The sequence below is a fragment of the Euleptes europaea genome, chromosome 1 (genome assembly GCF_029931775.1).
Source record: "Euleptes europaea isolate rEulEur1 chromosome 1, rEulEur1.hap1, whole genome shotgun sequence".
Classification (NCBI taxonomy): Eukaryota; Metazoa; Chordata; class Lepidosauria; order Squamata; family Sphaerodactylidae; genus Euleptes; species Euleptes europaea.
In genome coordinates, this window is record NC_079312.1 from 133,573,905 (window position 1) to 133,596,189 (window position 22,285).

Here is a 22,285-nt window from a genome sequence, read left to right on the forward strand (position 1 = left end):
TGTTTTGGAGGGTCTCCCCTCTAAACTAACCAGATAAAGTTGCATACAATATGTGTAGACAGCCACACCCAGAGTACTAAGCGATTAACAACTTAAAGAGCAAGTGAAGAAGAAGCCCAATCGGTTGTTGCTGTTGCTGTTTTTATTGCTTGCAGTCTCAAAGTTCAAAAAACAGAGGCTGCAGCCTGAACACTTAATGGGCCTGTGGGAAATAAAGGGTCACCAGAGACTGTATCAGCAGTTTCTTCTGCACTTGGCATCCAAAAATGTATACACATGTTAAAAATGCATGAATACAATTCTTTTATGACAGAGCATTTCACCGACATTACCGTTAGATTGAGTAAGGCTAAATGTGCAGTTTTTACTTCTGAGAGATGAACATAATTTTTAAACAGGTCTTGCAAAATTAAGGTCAAAGCTCACTGCCATGCTTGGTGCGACCAATGGTCCATATCTAACAATACCCACAGAAGAACTGTCGGCTTCGATGGAGCCCATAGAAAAATGAGGGAATGATCCCCACAAGGCCCTACTCTTAGGCCACCGGGCGGACCCCTCAGGTGACAGATCCGAAGCTCCATTAGAGGGGCAGCAAATGATAGAATCATAGAGTTGGAAGGGGCCATCCAGATCAACCCCCTGCTCAATGCAGGATAAGCCTAGAGCATCCCTGACAAGTGTTCATCCAGCAGCTGCTTGAAGACTGCCAGCGAGGGGGAGCTCACCACCTCCCTAGGTAGCTGATTCTACTGTCGAACAACTGCATTATTTGACCATTGTAATGGGAAGGGACACATCCACATTTGCTGTCTTAAGAGACAAAATGTCCTAGGCCAAGCGCTCATCCACAACCAGCTGTGGATCAGTGGCAGAGCACAAGCATTGCATGGAGAGGTACGCAGGCTTAGCATTCGAATGTCCCAGACTCAACCAGTGTGGCATCACCAATTAAAGGATCTCAAGCAGCAGGGTTCAGAAAGAGTTTTCTCTGCACAGGACACTGTGAAACCGCTGCCAGTCAGAGCGGACATTATTGTGCCGAGATGGCCTGACTCGATATAATGTCGCTTCATCCGTCAGGACAATCTGATTACAATTATCAGTGTACCACCAACGGCATACAAAGGTTTGCTCACGAGTCTATGCATGGCAGATTAGGTTGTGAACTGTGAATACATAAATTTTCTTCTGGGTTGAGAAAGTTTGTTTACAGGCCCCACAGAAGCTCTGGCCTGCTCCCTGGAGGCTCTGCCCACTCACTGCGAAGCTCAGTTCTTGCACATTAGAGAACGGGACCCAGAACACGGCTCAGGCTAGGACAAAGCAGAAATCAACATTGATGCCTCCAGTTATTGAGAAATTTAGAAAGAGACCTGTAAAGATACAGAAAAGGTGTCGGGGGCTCACATTATGCCACCATGGGGTATGCAGCAAGACTTCACAGGAGCCAGACATGGAATAATAACATTTATTTATTTAGCATATTTTTATCCTGCCTTTTTCCAAGGAACTCAGGGGCAGTATACTCTGTTCGGTGCTTCATCCATTTTATCTGCTCAACAACCCCATGAGGTAAATTAGGCTGAGAGAAATTTACTTGCCCGAGGTCACTCAAGAAGCTTCAAGGCAGAGTGGGGATTTGAACCTGGGTCTTCCAGATTCTAGACCACTACACCACACTGCGGCAGAATAAGAACAATCATGTCAGGTGCTCCAGGTTTTGAATGCATCTAACATTTTCAGCCTTTGTATGCACTTCTTTTACTTTCCCTTCTTGCAAATTTTTTAAAAAAATGCTTTTGTAAATTCATAGGAATTCTGGATGCAGAGGACTGAGTTCTGTCAAACACAAGAGGTCAGAAATTTCATCCCAAACTCAAGATAAAACCCCCAACTTATTCCTCACCCTCTCATCCGCATACATATAGAGCCTTCTTCTCACCCAGGATCTAAAAATCTGCAACCCAAGTGAAGGAGGCCTGGGAAAAGCAAAGAAGGAGGGGAAGCCAAATAAAAAGCTAACTGGATGGAGAAAGTGAATGAAGCTATCAAGTGAAGTTTCTCCTAAATTCTTCTGTGCCAGTGTTGTGAGCTCCAGCCACTCACTGAATGAACTGCAACATTTTCCTGCCCAGCCTAATGCAATAAGCACCAAGCTAAATGTATCCATGCAGCTTTCCTGAAGAGTTAGAAGGCTGAAGTGCTACGCAGTGCGACCAAAAAGCAGAAACCCAAAGGGGTTCCACTAAGAGAATACCCTCCCTGCTTTAGTCATCTCAGCCTAGACTGTCATCTAGTTCAAAACAAGACAGATCCCCCCCCATCCTCCCCTCTCCCCAGACATCCATACATTCCACCAGCCATTGATTAGAACATAGGGATTTTGGGAATGAGCTTTCCCTTTCAAAGGAAGCCCCACTGAATCGCAAGTATAAGGTGCATTATGCAGGAATTTGCGTGAAGACCTCCGCCCAGCCGATTCCTTCTTCCTCTAGGACAGTAAAGTATACTACTTGGGCTCTCTCCCCCCTGTCTGGCACATTCTACGCTTAGAGAACAACATGTTTCATAGAATTCCCATTTTTCAGACAGTGCTGAAAGGAAGAAACAAAACTTGAGGAAGTCTTGGTTCTGAGCTCCCTCCTCCCTGCAGCTTCAAAGCCTTCCATTTCGAGAGGTGAAAGAATTAAGCCAAAGAAGCAATTGCCTTTCTTCCCACAACTAAGCGCTTAGAACAAAGCAGCAGAGCCCCCGCCTCCCTGAAGCTGGCTGGCCACGTCGACAGACCACTTAGTGCCAGCGGTTAGGATGCCATGAATTTTTAAACTCCTTCAAGCGCAAATGGAAGGGTTAGCCCAGCTGGGAAATGGGGGTTTCCGATGCTGCAAAGAGGTTTTTGAAGCAGCGGCTTCTTTTCCCTCCGGGGATCCCAGGCGAGGAAACATGTGCGGTTCTGCGACCACAGCGGGCGAGGTGAAAGGAAGTGCAGTGGTGGTGCTGGTGGGGGTGAGGTGGGCATGAGAAGCCCCCTCCCCCCCCCCAGGGAGAACTTAAGAACTAAACTCACATTGCAGTGAGATCCTTCAGCTAAGGGAGACCCGCCTGGGTTTCAGCTGGCAATACCAAAGCTGGCTGGAAATTGGGATGCAGCGCTTTAGAGGGCCAAGTTGAGACAGGCAGATTTATATTTGACATTACTTCACATATATGCATACAGAACAGCCACATCCAACCACCCTGGGGGGCACAGAATTTACTGCGACGGGCGGGGGGGGGAGGAGGAGGAGGAGGACAGCACACAGATGCCGTTGGATGACATCTACAATAAAGAGATTTTTGCAGAACTGTACTGACACAATGCCGTACGTGTGCAACACGCACGCATTTCCCCAAAAGTTGAGCACGGATGCGCCCACACTTGACAATGTCAACGCGCAGGAAAAGTGTCTCGTCTCCGCCAGCCCGACGCCGCCGCCGCCGCCGCGCCTCTGCGGCCAGGCGGCACACCGGCGCGGCGGCCCCCGAGCCCCCAACCACTCGGGCCCCAACGGGGAGAGAGGGGGCCGCCCCCGGCGTCCGGGGATTCCCCCACGTGGGGAGGCAGAGGCGCCGGCAGGTGGGCTTACCTGCTGGAGGTAGAGGAAGGCCGGCGGACCCGGGAGCGAGGGCGGCAGCAAGGCGGAGTTGGAGACCAGCAGGCAGCCGGAGTTCGCCATCGAGCAGAGCATGGGTTGCCGGCAAGCCCCGGGGCGGCTAGGCTGGCGGCTCGCCTCCCACCCAGACCCTCGGCTTCTCCCCTCGCCGGCGCCGGCTCGTCCGCCGCGGTGCCTCCTTTCGGCAGGCAGGCAGGCAGGCAGGCAGGCAGGCAGGCAGGCTCCCCGGTGCGGAGCTACTCAAGAGGGCTCCATCGGAGGAGCTGCGCGCTGCGCCCTCGGCTCGCACGCGGGAGGAGCAGCACGCCGAGCCGCCGGTCGCTTGGTGCCATGAGACGAAGGCGCTGAACGAGCGCCTGGTCCGCAAAGGGTGTGTGCCTGTCTCTCTGTGTGTGTGTGTGTGTGTGTGTGTGTGCGTGTGTGGGGAGGGGGGGAGCAAAGGAGGAGGGAGCGAGGGCGCAGAGGCGGGGGAGTCCCCTGTGCATTCAGACATCAAACGGCTCACTGCGAAACCCGGAACATCCAGAACAGCTGAGCCTGCACTTAACCCCTCCCCCGCTGCAGCCCTGCCTCTTGTCCTGGGATAAATAGGCCACCCCGTCCGCCTTGGCACACGGGGAGGGGACCTGGCCGAGGGTTGCCGCCTTGGCTCGCAGCGCTTTGGAGAAACAGACCAAGTTCTGGTCAGTTGCTCCAGCGACAGCAGCTGGGGGCTGCTGGTGGGGTGGCATCCGCTGTGCGCCTGAGCGCCCGTCCTTAGGGACTGAAGGATTCTCTGCCGTACAGCCACAGGGACGGGGAACATCTAGCATGAAGGGTCGAACACACGCACGCACACAAATGTCATGAATGCGCTGCTTTGGTGGATTAGCTAATTCAGGGACTTGAATGGCCCCCAAGAACACCATTTGGAAACAACTCAGTTTATCCAGAAAGAGATGCAGAGAGGTCTTGATTCTCCCCCACAGATGCCTGCACACAAAAGCCTGTTCTCTGTCGCCCTAATATGTGACCTGAACACCTAAAGGCACAGAGACATGGTTGCATGCCAGTTCTACACAGATGGAAGCCAACCAACCTCTTCTGGATATAAGCGGAATTCAGCTAGAGACACATTTGCTGGATTATTCCTGACTGCTGGGCTGTCCCTCAAGAGTTCCAGAAGATTCTGGCTCACTGCAGAGAGCTAGTTCCTTGCCCCACTTGCAGGGGGGGGGGGAGAGATAGCTTCTGCCTTCCCAGTACAAGGCCTGCACTTTCTGAAGACCTTTCTTTGCCAGGTATGGTTTCCCTGGGGCTGTGGGGAAGCAGGGATGGGTGTCTCCCCATTTTGGGGGCTAAGGGCTGCCATTTGGATAGTCTACAGAAGGTCTGTTACACCATACAGCCTGTTGTGATTCAGAATATGCGTGATCAGCCTCCAGGAATGCCACTGTCACTGGCCTGCACTCTAGATCTATAAACTCTCAGAAAGAAATCTAACTCGCAGAATTAATGAATGAATGAAATCTAACTCACCGAAATCTGAAGAGTTTCCCCCCCTGTATATTCTGCATTTGCTAGCTGGGTAAGATGGGCACTGGGTAAGAAGACTATAGATGGCACTAGTCAAATTTCTGCACAGGCTCCTCTGTCCTCAGCTGGCCTTGAACAGGCTCCCCTTCCTCTTGCTTTGAACACATGAGGCTGCCTCACGCAGATTTAAGACCACTGGTCTATAAAGGTCAGTACTGTCTACTCTGATTGGCAGTGGGTCTCCAGGGTCTTGGGTAGAGGTCTCTCACATCACCTAAGGCTTGATCCCATTAGCTTGGAGATGCCAGGGATTGAACCTGGGACATTTTGCATGCCAGGCAGATGTCTTACCACTGAGCCAGAACCCTACTCTAGCTTTGAGACAGGGTGATGAGCAGAAGCTGCTAGAAATAGGGCTACCAACCTCCAGGTACTAGCTGGAGCTCTCCTGCTATTACAACTGATCTCCAGCTGATAGAGATGAGTTCACCTGGAGAAAATGGCTGCTTTGGCAATTGGACTGTATGGCATTGAAGTCCCTCCCCAAACCCTGCCCTCCTCAGGCTCTGCCCCAAAACCTCCTGCCAGTGGCAAAGAGGGACCTGGCAACCCTAACTAGAAATGAGGTGAGAATTGGTGGTTCTTCTCAAGTAACGTTCCTTCCCTTGCTCCTTGTAATTTTGTGTGAAGAAGGCAGTAGATATAGGTATATGTTCTACATTTTGATTTAACTTTTGATTAAAAAATTTCTGGGACTACAGGCAGAGAGTCTCTGAGCATGCACTGCCCTTTGCCTGAAGGGATCGACCCCCTTCTCAAAGAATACAGGTCTTCAGGCTCATCTACATGAGATGCAATCAAGTCAGGGACTCCCAACCCAGCTGACAGTCCCAGGTCCCACCGGGGGACTAACCTTACAAAGCCCTCTGTCACTCAGTGCAGCTCAGGAGCACTTGGCCTTCCCTCCTGCACCGGTTTCCAGAGTGGAAACAGCTGCCGGGGCATCCTGGTTGGCCCTGTTGCAGGCTCCACAAGTCCTCAGTCACATGGTCACAGGACACATAGAGCCCAAGAAAGGTGCACACGGCTGCCCTCCCCCTCTGGCCACTGCTGCTCTGGAAAACATCATGAGAGGGAAGGCATAAGTCATAGAATCACAGAGTTGGAAGGGACCACCAGGGTCATCTAGTCCAACCCCCTGCACAATGCAGGAAACTAACAACTACCTCCCCGCCATATCCCCAGTGACCCCAACCCTTCCCCTACCATGCAGGATCCCACAATCAAAGCACTCCCGACAGATGGCCATCCAGTCTCTGCTTAAAGACCTCCACTACCCTCCAAGGCAGTGCATTCCCCCATCGAACAGCCCTCACCGTCAGAAAGTTCTTCCTAATGTTTAGGTGGAATCACTTTTCTATTAGTTTAAATCCATTACTCCATGTCCTAGTCTCTGGAGCAACAGAGAACAAGCTAGTTCCCTCATCAACATGACATCCCTTCAAATATTTAAACATGGCTATCATGTCTCCCCTCAACCTTCTCTTCTCCAAACTAAACAAACCCAACTCCCTAAGTCTCTCCTCATAGGGCATGGATTCCAGACCTTTGACCATTCTGGTCGCCCTCCTCTGGACACGCTCCAACTTGTCAACATCCTACTTAAATTGTGGAGCCCCAAACTGAACACAGTATTCCAAGTGAGGTCTGACCAATGCAGAATACAGTGGTAGTATTACTTCCCTTGATCTAGTCCCCCTCCCCTCACCCAGTGCTCCCAAGCCACAATGAGTGATAGAGCACTTTCTAAGGAGAGTCCCCCAGTGGTAAGTGAGGCTCTGAGTTGGGTTGAGGAACCCCCCAATACAACTTGTGTCACATGTCAACATGCCCTTCCATGCACAAGCATTTCTTTCCTTTGTAAAGAAAGCCAACACATCTTTCAAAACACTATTTTACAGGATATAAAAAACGAGGATATTTACATGTATGCTTCAATGCATCCTGTTGTGATTCTCAAAGGTGCATAGGATGCCTGTCTCACGGGAAATGCATCAGAGACAGAAATCCTATCACATGTAGTATCTCCCAGTATTCACAGTACCACTGATACTGTACAAGTTATGCCTGGAAGAAATGTCACTTGGATGCAACTTCCACTCGACAACAATCCTCCACCTTGAAGATACGCATTAAAAGGAGAATTTCTCCAGGTGCAGCATTTAGAGGCACATGGTGTGGCGATGCAAGAATCCATACCTAGTGAAAATCCTCCTTTTGATATAACTTGCAGACATCTCCCCCAACTTTACATTCTCCCTGGACTGGCACTTGGGTGGAGGACAAAATTCTGGAGGGGCAAGTAAGAGTCTATGCTGGTGGTAACTATAACCCATACAACTGTTCTCATTCCTCCTCTGTTTATTAACCTTGAATTATATAGGGATCTGCTCATATAAACAACAAAGTAGAAGACAATTCTCTTCATCACTTTGTAGCACATTACAGAGACAAGAAGCTTATCAAACGGTTACACACACAATGTGTCAAGTAAATCATTATCTATTCACCCCTCTCCCCCTATCAATTTCATAGCATGCCACTACAGTTTCGCATGCTGACAAAGCCTATTTGCAGAGAGTCCCATTCTGGAGAAAGCCTGCTGTGATGCCTTTGCTACCAACCTCTCTGACATTGCTACTTACTTACTTACTTACCCTACTGTTCTTTTGACTCAAAGGGCTTGAATAGACCAAGATCTAACCCTCTTACAGGCAATCACTGCAGCTAAATATTTAGTGACTGCTAAGGCAGTTTTTCCGACCCTCATTTACAAGTTCTCTGACATTTCCAATGTCTGGACCAACAGGGAGAGGCTGAGAAATCATGTGGAGGCCTCCATAGTCCAATGCCCTTTCTGAGGGCTGACTGAAGACAGCTAGGTGAGATTCTGGAGATCCATGGGGAGGTTTCCAGACTTCCTTAATTCTCTTTAAAAGCAGCTGAAAGGGGGGTTTGGATTGGGGACATAGCACTGATATGGGGGTGATATTAACCCTTTGGGAATATAAATCCCTCTTCACTTGCTACTGGCACCAGTAGGGGAAAAAAGACAATGTGTCTTTCCCTTCCTCTGTAGCAGGACTAGTAGGTGCCTGGCAAGGCTGATTTCTATCTGAGAAATAGCACAGGATTAACCAACAACAATCATGTCCTGCCACTATGACTGGATTCAAATCATATACATCTTCATGGCCACTTTTGAGGTAAATTAAGGACTTTTAGAGATCAGATCGGAGCCCCGTGGCATAGAGTGGTAAGCTGCAGTACTGCAGTCAAAAGCTGTGCTCATGACCTGAGTTCGATCCCAAAGGAAGTAGGTTTCAGGTAGCCAGCCCAAGGTTGACTCAGCCTTCCATCCTTCCGAGGTGGGTAAAATAAGTACCCAGCTTGCTGGGGGTAAAGTGTAGACAACTGGGGAAGGCCATGGCAAACCACCTTGTAAACAAAGTCTGCCTAGTAAATGCTTAGTAAATGACCTCACCCCATGAATCAGTAATGACCCGGTGCTTGCACAGGGGACTAACTTTACCTTTAGAGATCAGATCATGGATCTCCAACAACTTACCAAGCTGTTCCTTTACACAACCAGGTATGCAAGAAGTACTGAGAAAGATATTTTCCACAACACCGTTAGCTTTTAAGCAACAGGTATTTTATTTATGTGCTCATTAGATTCTATGCACAGAAAACGGTAACTTGATAGCCACATCATGCAGTTGCTGCATAAGAAAATTTGGCTACCGGTATGTGGATTTCTTTACGATTTTTAATGAACCTCATTTCAAAAGTGAGGAGCAACCTGCAAACACATTACCTGTGAAAATATGAAACTACTGTACACCCCAAATTAAGCGTAATCCAGGGCTAGCCAAACAAGAAGGTTTCACAGCAAGAATATCTGGGAAAAGGGACCTCCACAGTTGTGGCCCACCCTCTCAGAAAGCCAATGACTCATTTGTACATGTTGCACGGGTGGCCCTGATAGCTTTTGAGAGAGAGAAAGCTGTCTGCTTCTCAGCTGACTTCAGAGCTCCCAGCTCCAGGGGCTACCTGCAAATGTTGGGGAAGGTCAGGGCTGCTCTGCCTATCGTAACAGAAAGGGCTTGGCTTGCATTACCTGAAGGCCAGCCCTCCAAGCCCCATGTCCACCTTCCCCAAACGATCAAAGCCGATGTGCTGCAGGGCCCGGTATAAATGTTCTGCCCAGCTGCAGAGCCACCTGTGCTAGGCTCTACAGTGCTGCAGAAACGCGAATCCTGCATTCCGTTCAGCCACAATGTGGGGTTCACTGCAATTGGGCTGCCTTCCAAGGTTCGGAATATTCCCCGCCAGGCATAGATGCTTCTAAGTGAGTTTTATTGGGTGATTCTTCCCGGTGCAGCAACCATCTGAAAAATGCAGAGTGCAAGATCAGGGGCTTGAATTGTATTCAGATTGTGACAAAACGCACACAGACGTGCTGTCGGGGCAATGATAGGTTGGCGTATCCCTGCTTCTCTTTGCTGTATTGTGGGCTCCTGAGGGAACATCATCCCCTCCCATGAGGACTCTATATAAGCTCCATATGGCACGGATATTTGATAGAAATGTGTTGGGTGCAGCTGCATTTGATAGCTTTGGGATAAATGGGGTGCAGGCAGTTGCAGATTTACAGCACGAACAGAAGCTGACATAAGCCACAACATCTTGGCCCATCTGAAGAAATGGTGCATAACAGCAGCCTTAGCAAAGAGCCGCCTGAGTGCTCAAGACTCTTTAGCAGCTTCCACAGCCAGGGACTACCGGCAAATTACAGATTTGCGAGTGTTGTCACAGTTCTCTTAGTAGAAAGGGATATATATATGGCTAGAGCCACACAAAGTCAAAGGTGTGTCGGGGGTTGTCCATTCCGAGGACAGATGAAGATGGGACAGATGGTGCTTCAGCAGAGTTGGCTGCTTAGGTCACTGATAGGCAGTTACCCCTACATGCGAACTCCTGACAGCTCAAAGGAGACTCACAACCATCCAGAGGATTCTGCCAGGTCCTCCAGTGCAGCCGGGCATTGCTTTTGCTCCCCATCCCATACTAACTATGCAACTGCCTTCAAATTCTGAATATGATGCCCAGAACGTTGCTATGAACCTACTGAAATGAAAGAAGGTCAAATTTATCAAGGAGGAAACAGTATTTTCAGTAGCAAGGAGACAGAGTCTCGTCCCTCTTGCTCCACACAGCATGGTGGGAACAGACACACACTAACAAACAGGAGAGGGCATAAGGCAGCAGAAGCAGGTGTCATCCAGGCCAGATACCTGTCTTAAGGGGCTGCCCATAAACTACGTAAATAATTTGGTATAATTTTTACCACACCCCTCTGTTCTCAGAAGTAACATCTTACAACAATCCCCCAATGTTTTCAATTCCACACTCTAAGCTTTAATTCAGTTTCATGCTCATCCTAAGCACACCTCTGTGCCAGCCCTTCTGCTCCCATTAGAGAGTAACTGTGATCATCTTTGTGCATTATTACATATTAATCGGATCTATTCTTTTCTTCCTCCCAAACAGGAATCCTGTGACACCACAGCCTGTGTTGTAGCCAAGGAATCAGCGCGGACTCAGAGTTCTAGACATCTGAACAACTCATGATAAATATACCTTCATTTTCTGACACCTCACACTAATACTAATATAACACAATGTCAAAGGCACACAAGAACAGTGTAATTTGGCAGCAAGTGGGCCTGCAAATCTGACGGTGACACAGTAAGTCTGATAAAGCAGCCTGTGAATAAAGGAGTTTTTTTGGGGGGGGGGATTGAATCTCCAGACCACAGTCTTGAGAATGTGGAAGCCAAAAAAGTAAAAAGGAAAAATTTGTCAGTGTCCCAGAAGAGTACAGTAGGATATCAGGATGTTCCCATTTCATAAAACCTCTTCATGAGCTACATTCTGCATAATACTCAAGTTCTGAATATTTCCTCCCCTTTCATCTCCTTTTAGTTACACACACACAAATAAACACACCACCTGCCTTTTAGTGAGATATCACCCAGGACACAGCTGGTATAGTCTGCACCTGATCGCACCTAGTGCTCCTGTTTGAGAAAGAGATCATGAGAAACAGTGTTCTTGCAAGACTGGTGTGAGTAGCGGCAGGCAGGTGCACTTACTTGCATGAATGTATTTCTCATGAGGAAGTGGTCTGGCCTGCTTTTGGAGAGGCATCTGGGAAGCCTTCCCTGCAGAGGCCTACACTGGTTTGTCAAATCCTGGAGCACACATTTATGAAGAGATCTATTGGTAAGGAAGGCCTCCAACATCCCATGTCGAATGGCAGGTTAGAATATTCCCTTGCCAGAGAATCTACTTGTTTGGAAGCATATTAGGGGACTGTTGGCCACTTATTGTCCATCTTGTATTTTTGTGCTTTGATTATGAACATAGTAACACAGGAACATGGTAATGGAGAGACGACAGTATAAAAATCAACACTGAACAACCAAGAGCAAGGGACAGCATTCAGCCATGGCAAAATACTCTGCATTCCACACATACATTCCACTCTTTCTGCAAGCTCATTTGCTATTCTCCTTTTGCCCCTTCAAAGTTGCTTCCTGCTCCTCCAGTAATCTCTCCCCCAAACTTACTTTCTTTGGATCACTTCAGCCTCAGTTGTTCTGCAGTCTGCTACCATTCTTCTTACTCCCTTGCCAGTCCCTAGCTCTCTACCCCTCCCCCACACTTTCACATTCATCTTGTCCTTGCCCTCCAGTTGATGACCATATTATTTCTGCATTCAACACAGTCCAAGACATTTTGTGCTCTCGGTAGCTGCACCACGAAGTTTGAGAGGTGCAGCCCCCAAAATGCTGGGTCACAGCTTCTGGACAGCATGCACACCTGGACAGCAATTCAGAGTTACGCCCCAGCATTCTTACCATCATTACAAAGGTTCCCGTGGCCTCTTTTTTAGATTGTATGGTGCTTGGATTACTCATGCAGTCAGGCTGACCCTATGTGTGGTGCTTTAGACATAGCTTTATGAAGTTAATGCTAACTATTACTAGTGAGGTCGTTTTTGAACATTACAACATCTACTCTGTTCACTGCTAGAAATATTTGTCAAAATCTACCAACTGCCAATTGGCCCCTAAGATTTCCATGAAGGCTGTGTCCTATCTTATTTTGCTGTGCAACACATGCAACTTCTTTATCTTCTATGCACTTTATTGAATCCTGTCCTCTACAAAGTCTGCATCTAGATGTACTTCGAAACAAGTAGGATCATGAGGGGTTTTGTTACAGGGCTGCCTCTACTTCTCCTCTACATCACACACTGCACCTGGCGCCAGAGTGAAAACAAATGGAAGAATTTGGAAGGGAGAGGACTACAGAAAAGCTTTTCCCCATGCGTGTGTATGTTAAGTGCCGTCAAGTCGCTTCTGACTCATGGCGACCCTATGAATGAAAGTCCTCCAAAATGTCCTATCTTTGACAGCCTTGCTCAGATCTTGCAAATTGAGGGCTGAGCTTCCTTTATTGAGTCCATCCATCTCTTGTTGGGTCTTCCTCTTTTCCTGCTGCCCTCGACTTTTCCTAGCATGACTGTCTTTTCCAGTGACTCTTGTCGTCTCATGACGTGACCAAAATACGATAGCCTCAGTTTAATCATTTTAGCTTCTAGGGTCACTTCAGGCTTGATTTGATCTATAACCCACTGATTATTATTTTTTTGGCAGTCCACGGTATCCGTAACACTCTCCTCCAACACCACATTTCAAAGGAATCTATTCTCTTCCTATCAGCTTTCTTCAATGTCCAGCTTTCACACCCATACATAGTGATAGGAAATACGATGGCATGAATTAATCTAATCTTTCCCCATGTACCTGCACCATTACCAGAAAAATAATTTATTTACAACTGTTTGCAACTCCCCCCCCCCCCGACTCTGAAATTTGCCTGGAATTGAGGGGGGGGGCTTTATGACGATCACAGCCAATCAACATGGGGCATGATCCAGCTGATAAGGAGTATGTGAAAATCGGCTTCATTCCCAAGATGGGGGGGGGGCAGAATAATTTATCTGTGTGGTGGATGCACTTCCACAGTGGGCTCATCACTGAATTTATGCACATGTATACCCAATGTTACTCAAATCACATGTGTTTCTGATATTCATTGAGTATTTAACTGGCAATGACCGATGAAGCTCTTTACCATTTCTTTCTTGCTGAAACCTATAAAGTGAGCTAGTGATGGCACTATTATCTTCTACCTGCATGCATATTCAAATGTGCTTTGTTAGTCTTCCTATTAGCTCCCTCCCTCATTCATGCCCTAAGAATATATCAGCCAGCTTTTCTGCCAAATTTGAATCCTGGGATATTTCAATTGCCATGCAGAATCAATGTGTAGTTAAAATGCAGAAAAGTACATTTAGAAAGAAGTACATTTAATAACTTCATCAATGTGCAAAACAGCAGCAGACCTTCTGTTTATTATATATTATTTCCAAATGTGTGTATTTGATATTTAATGTAATTTGCATAGCATTTCCTCAAAGACTATGAGTGCCAAACAGCAGAATGGCATGGATCCTCTGGAAATTTCCACTGATGGCAGGGGTTTCTGTCAGCAGAGCATGACTTTCTCACCGCTCCCTTTCTGTTGCATCCTACAATGTTCTCTGTCGCTTCTCAGCGACAACAGACCCCCACAGACACCATGAGCAGGGAAGTTGGAGGTCTGCAGTGGAAGGGGGAAATCAGTGAAATTTAACCAACCCCTTCCACTCACAGAAATCCTCCGGTGGATCCAAGCCACAGTGTGCATGTTGTATTTACTTCATAACATTTTTATTTGGTAAATGTTTCCCTTCAAATGTAGAAAACTGGGCCAGCTCTTGTAAAACCTTCAAATACGCATTTAAGACCCCTAAGAATTGGAAAATCACAAACTGGCTGTTTTTTCTGTGCCTTCTTGCTTCCTTTACCATTGTCTTGCTCCTACTAGCGTACGAAAATGACAGCTGGGAGGACTGTCAATCTGCACAGCATAGGGACACGTGGGTCCGGTTGCTTTTATGCTACTCTCTCGTGTTTGAGTTGGCAGTCCACACTTTCTTTGGCTAACTCAGGCTACATCGCACCTGTGAGCAAATGCACCTGGAGAACTGAGGTTCATGGGACAGAACACCTCAGGATGGCAAGAAGCCAAGAGAGGGTAGCCTCCTCTGAAGACCACAAAGAGTGCAGCATGACCTTGGCTGCAAAGGGCACATAGGACAGGTGGCTTCTCAGCAGGTAGGTTGGCTTTCTGCAGCAATTACTCCTGAGCTGGCAGAACGGAGCATGGTTCAGAGCCTGGGACTCAGCAGGCATCAGAGCTGCTTAGTGAATATGAAAGGTGGCAAAATCTACAGAGAGTCCCCCTCCATATCACAGAAGTGATGCCCCCTAGGGCCTGGTGCATCTTAATACTTTCTAGGTTTTCTTAGGAATTCCCCCATGCTTGGCTCAGCACACTGACTTACATCCTTCCCACAGAATACTTTCAGAAGGTTGTCTTTGGTTACCCAGTTCTCACACTACTTCAAACTGCTTGTAATTCCTTGTGGAAGAATTAGCGAGAGCCTCTGTGACCTATCAGATCAGCACTATTCGGTCCAATACTAAGCACAGAGCTATGCCTAAGCTGCTCTCTCCTCAGAGGCAGGAAGGAAACGGGATCTACCAGGGCGATTTCCATCGAGGAGACAGGAAATGAAGAATTGGTCCTGCCTTCCAGGAAGTGCATAGGAATCACCCACTGATCACAAGATGCCCTTGCCTCAGAGGGGAACAGCACTTTATACAGTGCTAGCCGTTTGCTGGGTGTCACCCAAATTAGAAAAATGCATACAGACTTGCTTTAGCTAGAGATGGGCCCACTGGGAGCTACCATCCACTTGCAATAGTGTTAACTGAAGTAAAGCAGGGTCAGGCACAGTACAGAAGGGAAAGTAATGGATGTCTAAAAGTGGGAAAGGGTTTGAGACAGAGATAGGGAGGCTGGATCTGAAGGGAACTGGGGTTGGCTAGAGGCATGGGAGTCGGCTGAGAAACAGAGCACAGGTGTCCCCTATGCCAAATACATTTGCACATGCAGCTGACTCATAGGTGTGCATGTACGCATGCACACGTACGCCAATCCCCAGTCACAACAGCCCTGATTATTAAAAGGAAGTTTCATTGCACAACAGAGTTAGCATCAGGAACATATTTTGGCTCACTAATAACAACATTCTATCACCACTTTCCCAAGCTTGGGGGTTTAAAGAAGAGAGGAGGAGTAGCCTGTGCATTACATCAAGGAAAGAAAACCACTATTCACCCACTGCCTCCCCACCTCCCCATGTGAGTCCATCTCAACCGTTTGAGCAGGTATTATTCTATATGTAATAAAATAAGATTTCTACATGGCAGAGTTGTAGGGACATTGCCAGTCCAGCACTGGATACCCCACCTGCATATCATTGGCGGCTGTCCTGGAAAGTTTTGCTATTTCATTGTCAGGTTTATATCTGCACAACAAGTGAGAGTATTGGTGCAGTCAGAAATAGTGTTACTATTTTTAAGTCCATTGAAGTCAATGGATTTAAAAGGATGTAACTCTGTTCAGGACTGTACAGTAAATCTTTTAAACTGGAGTCTTGGTTGCAAAAAGTGACTTGATGTCTCTATGGTGACCACTCTTAGTTTGAAAACATTCTCTCTCTTTTTGTGTGTGCATAATTTAGCCTATTGGAAAGGGCCCCCTCCAAAAGACAAAAACCCTGTTTTTTATGTTACAGAAAGCAAAGTTTAAAACTTGTCAGGAACTCAGAACTTCCCTAAAGCTGTTAAATATCACTTTTGGTGTACAAAGATACTATGTTATTTCTGCAATGAGCTTGTCTGCATATTGGTATTGTAAATTTAGACTATGCACCAGCATACCTCTCTGTTCTGAGTACCTGAGAATCATACTAGATGCGATGAGACATCTGTGAACAGATCTCCCACTGTTTTAAAAACTGCAAATAAGCCTGTATGTTTCCCCCATTGTGGGGCAAATAGCAACGAGGGGGGGGGATTAATCCCCTCTCCCTTGTTCTGTGCTACAATCTACCTACAATAGTTCTTTTTTTGAAGTGGGAGATTAGTTTATGGATCTTTCATCATCATGTCCAGTTCACCTCTTATTCTCATCGCTTCTTGTGTTTTCCAGTGCATCACATCACATTATGTAGCACATGCTAGTGTGAAATTAATTTTCACAATCAAAATTACTCCCATGCCCTGTGTGGGTGTTAGTGCTGTCAAGCTGCTTCCGACTTATGGATTAATGAATGAATTAATGATCTCCAAAATGTCCTATTGCTCAGCCCTTGCAGACTGAGGGCTGTGGCTTCCTTTAGAGTCAATCCATCTCACGTTGGGTCTTCTTTTCCTGCTGCCTTCAACTTTTCCTAGTCTTTTCCAGTGACTCTTGTCTTCTCATAATGTGACCAAAGCACGATAGCCTCAAGTTGGTCATTTTAGCTTCCAGGGAAAGGCTCCGTGCCCTAGTAATTTTTAATGACTGACAGGGATGGTGGAGGCAAGATAATTCTACCCTGTTTAGCATTTTCCGACTACTTTAAAAAACAGTTCTAAGATCTTTTACTGTTCTGTTGTGACTCTTTTTCTGTTCCCTTGAAGTCACCTCTCTAAGTTTTCCCTGAAAACCAGGAAGGACACAGATTTAAACCTCCCCCTAAAAAAAAGAAAAGAACAAAAAAACAGCAGAGGGCATCTGTTCATGGATGGATGAGAGTGGTATTAGCAGAGCTATGGTGGGTCAGGAAACAGCAGGTCTGGCGGACTTTGGAGGCTACTCCAGGAGAGGCAGCGATAAGGGTCTCAGGCACAAAACTAGGGTAGATGGAGGTCCATGGGACACCGGCTGACTTCAACAGAAGGGAAACCAAATGCATTCTATAAAAGATGTGCTGGGGGGGGGGCAACTTCCTTAGAATTCTTCCTAGCTTCAGCAGCATAAATGTTTAATTCTTGAATCAAGTGGCAGCTCAGCAGGGGGCAAAGTGAATTTTCCCACACATGTGAGAGTTATCATTTATTTCTCCTGTATGAAAAGCAATGACTGCCTCACAATTTTAGGTCTCAGGTGAAGTTATATGCAAAATTCCGGCTCCTGTTTTGCATGTGAAATCATCTTCCTCATTCAAAACCTTTTAAAAACATTATTAATAACTGCACACCGGCTTGAGATAAAGACCCCCTCCTTTTCCTTGAGTCAGCTCATGAACAAGCAACAGGAAAAAAATGCATGTTAAAAGTCAAGGATAATTTTGCCAGCACAGTGACACAGAATTAGCCCACGTGACTCACTGACACCCAGATGGGGCCCAGCAACGGAGATCACAGAAGGACTAGATAGCTGTGTAGCACACCCTTAATTCAAGACAAAAAAGATCCAGCACAGACAGGGTTGCCAGCTCCACATTAGGAAATACCTGGAGATGTTGGGGGTGGAGCCTGAGGAGGCGGGGTTTGGGGAGGAGAGGTACACCAGTGGGTAGGGTTGCCAGCTCCAGGTTGGGAAATACCTGGACATTTTGAAGGTGGAGCCTGAAGAGGGCAGGGTTTGGGGAGGGGATGTACTTCAATGGGGTATATTGCCATAGAGTCCATCTTCCAAAGCGGCCATTTTCTCTACGTGAACTGATCTCTGTCGCCTGGAGAAAGGTTGTAATCCCAGGAGCTCTCCAGCCATCATCTGGAGGTTGGCAACCCTAAGCACAGAGAGGCAAAGGATATTTACAGCCTGATCTTATGTTTACTCAGAAGCAAGCTTAAATGGGACTTACTTTTGTGTAAATGTGCATAGGATTGTAGCCTTCCACATTTTCAGTATTTATCACATTTAAGGCATGGTTATTGAGTGGGTCTGTAGCTTTCACTGCTTGAAAGCCTTGGGCAGTGACTGCCTAAGTGCTCATCTGTCACTACTGAACAGTAAGACCTTTGAAGTGGCCAAAACAAGTGGCTAAATTACCAAAATTCACCCATGAAAAAACAATACGAGGCAGCTACCCAACACGGAGAGCAAACAAACACAGAAAAGCTCACTTGGGCAGGGCAGGGCTTATTGGTGTTTAGGATCCTTGAACTGGAGATTGCCTTGCTTTATTACATTTGGAATGTTGCAACCTATACGTGCAAGAGATCATACTGAACGGTCCCAATGGTTCTCTCTCTGGCATGAAAAACCTTGAAGCTCTGATCAAATGCTCTAGAAAGATGAGTTAATATAACCAGATTCTGAGGGAGGATATAAACCTTCCGGCTTCCAATATGGGGCCATTTGGATGAGTGCTTCCTGGGGCAGATTAGCCCTGTTCTGCCCAACGCATAGGGAGTCTGGCACCAAGCTTTGGAGCAGTCAGGTGCTGCCGCTGTTGGAGACAGGATAATGAGTTGGAAGGGTTTTTGGGAATGAACCAGGCAGGTAATTCCTACCTTCCTGATCTCACTATCCCAAGCCGACTTCCAATGATCACAGCCAGCTGGCTGCCTCCAATGTAGTCCCAATATCCAGGAATTCCAACTTTAAAAATGACTGGATTTGTTTTAAAGCAATATGGTTTGGGATTATGTTGTACCGAATTTCCATTATATTCAGTTTTCAAAGTGAAAGTAGGGTTTTTGTGGGATTTTTGGGGGGTATCGTTTGCAGTCTTGATATACTATGGCAACAGCATTATTTTTTAAAACTGTGCTTTTTCACTGCATGATTCTAACCAGCCAGGGATCCTATAAGTAAACTTGATATTATAACATCATATATCCAATCAGATTTGGCTAAATAATGATGTTAGTGAAGACAAATGAATCATCTTTAAAGATGGAGAAGGAAAGCATCCCCCAACGTCCATGCAAATGCGTTAATGCTCCCCACCGTGATGAGCTGGCAGCCCTGGGCCGCAAGATTTTAGCCTCAATCCAGTTCTAGTCAAACATAGTTTCCTCTTTTCTAAGAGACTGCTACCTTTTCACATGGGACAATTCCAACAGTTTCAGAACAAGAATTTATTTATATAGCATAGTTATAAACCCCCTTTTCACCCAAAAAATCATCAAGAAGGCTCACAAGTAGATACTGCACAAAAAACAACCGTTTATAATATTAACATATATGTTAACATAAAATGATCTCAAATAATCTCAGGTGAGTAAGTAAATGCTAAGCGCTGTCCCTATTTAAACCCAACTCATAAGCTTTCTGGAATGGAACAGTATCCAGTTCCCTCCAGAAGATGTGTTGGATAACTAGAAGGGATGCTAAAAAAAACTTGTAGTGCTTAAGCTCAGGAGGGCCTCCATGGTGTGAGGAAGGGAGACAGGAATGTATTAATTTACAGCATGTATAGCCCACCTAAAATAAGCACAATAAAGTAGACTGAGTTGGAAAACAGAAGAGCTAGATTCAAGTCCAGTAGCACCTTAGAGACCAACAAGATTTTCAGGGTATAAGCTTTTGAGAGTCAAACTTTCCTTTGTTGGAAAACGGGAAAATATGAGCAAAGGAAAGATGGTTGAGTTGTTTCTCCATGGGAATGATTACTCATTGTGCTCTCTCTGCCTTGGCTAATGCAGAGGCATTTGCAGTTGCAGTGAAGCTTCCACACAAGGGTATCCCCTCATGCCTGGCATCTTCCCCCTCCACTGGAGTACTTTTAGGAAAGGACATACCAAAGCAGGTTTGGAAAAACATGGTGCAGGGCTGCCGAAAACCCAGAAAGCAGATGACTGCATGAGAACGTCATGCAGAAGCCTCATAAAACCACTGCCACTTGAGGGGAATGTGGAGCAAAACCTCAGTGTGAAATCTAGTTGAGACAGCATAACCTTGGTACTGAACCATGAGCGGAAGCAAACACTGAAGAAGTCACAAAAACATTTGTTTCTGCAAAACGCCTGTTGCCTGGGACCGAGTATGGTTCCATACAGGTCTACCTGAATTCTTCCTCCTGCCCCTTCCTCTCTGATATGCAGTTTCTTCCCCAAATCCTAGGCATTTTTCTTTATGCAACCCTCCTCCGGCTGTTTCATAACACTATATATACAGAACCAGTTATAGATGGAGAAGGTGAAGTCTTGCTGCAGACCTTTAATTTCACTTCTTCTAGCAAAAATGTTGACGAGTGTGCTGGTTTTTGCTAACAAATGGGGAGACTGCGCTGCGAAAGGGGAGTACGCAGCTTTTTAAAAAGAAGAAAGGGAAGAGGCCTTATGGAATGGGAGGGGGAGGTTTAGCTGCAAGAATGCTGGAGGGTGAAACAGCTGCATTTGGCACTTTTTCGCGTGTGTTTAAAGGGCTACATGGGCGATCCTGCACTTGAGTTGTACTAGGGGCAGGGATTACTCAGCTACTAAAGATTAATAATAACGAAGGTTGCAACATTAATCGACTAATCAAACCGATCAATTACATGTCTATGGATCCATTAAAAAACAGGGCCCCAATTAATTATTCGCTGCCTCCTCGGGGCTCTGTGGTTCACTGAGGCTTACAGTGAGGTCAGCTATTTCCCCTACATTTCTCCAGACCTAAGGGAAGGGTGAAGAGAAGCTCAGCAACCTCATGCTGAGCCTTGCGGTTTGAGTCATGAGAAAATGCAATTTCCCTGCAACAAAGCGCTACCTAGGGAAAGGTCTGGATTACCCACAATAACCTGCGTAACAACTGCATTACTTCGGAGAGAGACATTTTGATCCCTTGCAACAACTGAGTAATGGCTGCATTTTTTCTCTCACTAAAACAACAATCTGGTAATGTTCTCTAGTAGTATCCAGGTATTGCGCTGGAGACGAAACACTGACACGGACAGCAATGAGCAGCTTGTCTGAGGCCAACAAGATCTGGCAGATATGCCTCTGAAATATGCAGTGTACACTGCAAGATTAGATGGCTTGCAGAGAACATTTGCCCTGATATAAAAAGTGGCAGGTCTTCCTTGGTGCCAGCTTATTTTCTCCTCCCATAAAGAGGATGTGGTTTAAACACACAACACATAGTTAAATTCTGGAACTCCTTGCCCCAGGATGTGGTGATGGCTGCCAACTTGGAAGGCTTTAAGAGGGGAGTGGACATGTTCATGGAGGAGAGGGGTACTCATGGCTACTAGTAAAAATGGATACTATGCTGCTGCAGTCGTTTTGTTTGGGGGCTTCCTAGAAGCACCTGGTTGGCAACTGTGTGAACAGACTGCTGGACTATTGACCTTGGCCTGATCCAGCATGGCCTTTTTTATGTTCTTATGTACATGTTTGCTGCCACAAGTGGCAACTTCATGCCCAATTGCTCCTCTCCTGGTGAATGCTCTATGTAGTATTCACTTTGTAAAATGAGCAATGAGATGTCATCACATTTCCCACCTCCAGTCTACATTACTGGCTGCTGCTGGGAGGTGGTGGGAAAATGCAGGACTGTGCATCTCAGGAGCTAAATGTCACATGGTAAGGAACTGGGCTGGGGAGTAGGTGTGTGCATGTGGGGGTAGGGGTGTGCTGCAAGCTCCGAGTATCCCACCACAAATCTCACCTCAACCATAAGCTCACTAAGTACTATTAGGAATGCTAATATCTCTCCCCCTAACATCTCCCTAACTGTAATATGAGAATAATAATATGGACCTACTTACAGGGGAGTTCTAAGGATCACTGAGAAAATGTCTGTGAAGAGCTTTGAATACCATAAAGTCCTGTATACACATGCTAAGTATTGTGATTAACTAGAAGAAGCAGAGCACGTATGAGGGACACGGCTGATGCCTTGGTACACTTTGCTAGCACAGAAGAAAACAAGGGCATATACAGTGTAGAGTACTCCCCTCTCCACTTAAAGCACTGCTGCCAGATGGCAAACAGCATCTCAAGATCAAGTTCTCAAAAATTTAACCAGGGAAAGCAATCAAAACCCAGTAGGTGACTTTTACGGTATGTCCACACAGAAGCCCCTGTACACTATATAGTTAAGAG

The 22,285-nt window shown here is 46.5% G+C and overlaps 1 protein-coding gene across 9 annotated transcripts in view; it reads right to left on the minus strand.

The window, feature by feature from the left end:
* Positions 1 to 22,285, minus strand: part of RBFOX3 (RNA binding fox-1 homolog 3) — a 254,120-nt gene that overhangs the window by 61,487 nt on the left and 170,348 nt on the right. For 4 of the 9 annotated variants that reach the window (XM_056864576.1, XM_056864569.1, XM_056864590.1 and 1 more), the window contains exon 1: positions 3,630 to 3,758. The exons of the other annotated variants lie outside the window; for them this stretch is intronic. In XM_056864576.1, the coding sequence (XP_056720554.1) occupies positions 3,630 to 3,731 (102 nt within the window). In that variant the 5' untranslated portion in view covers positions 3,732 to 3,758. Of the gene's footprint in view, positions 1 to 3,629; positions 3,759 to 22,285 lie in introns of those variants that run through there. 9 annotated transcript variants of the gene reach the window in all.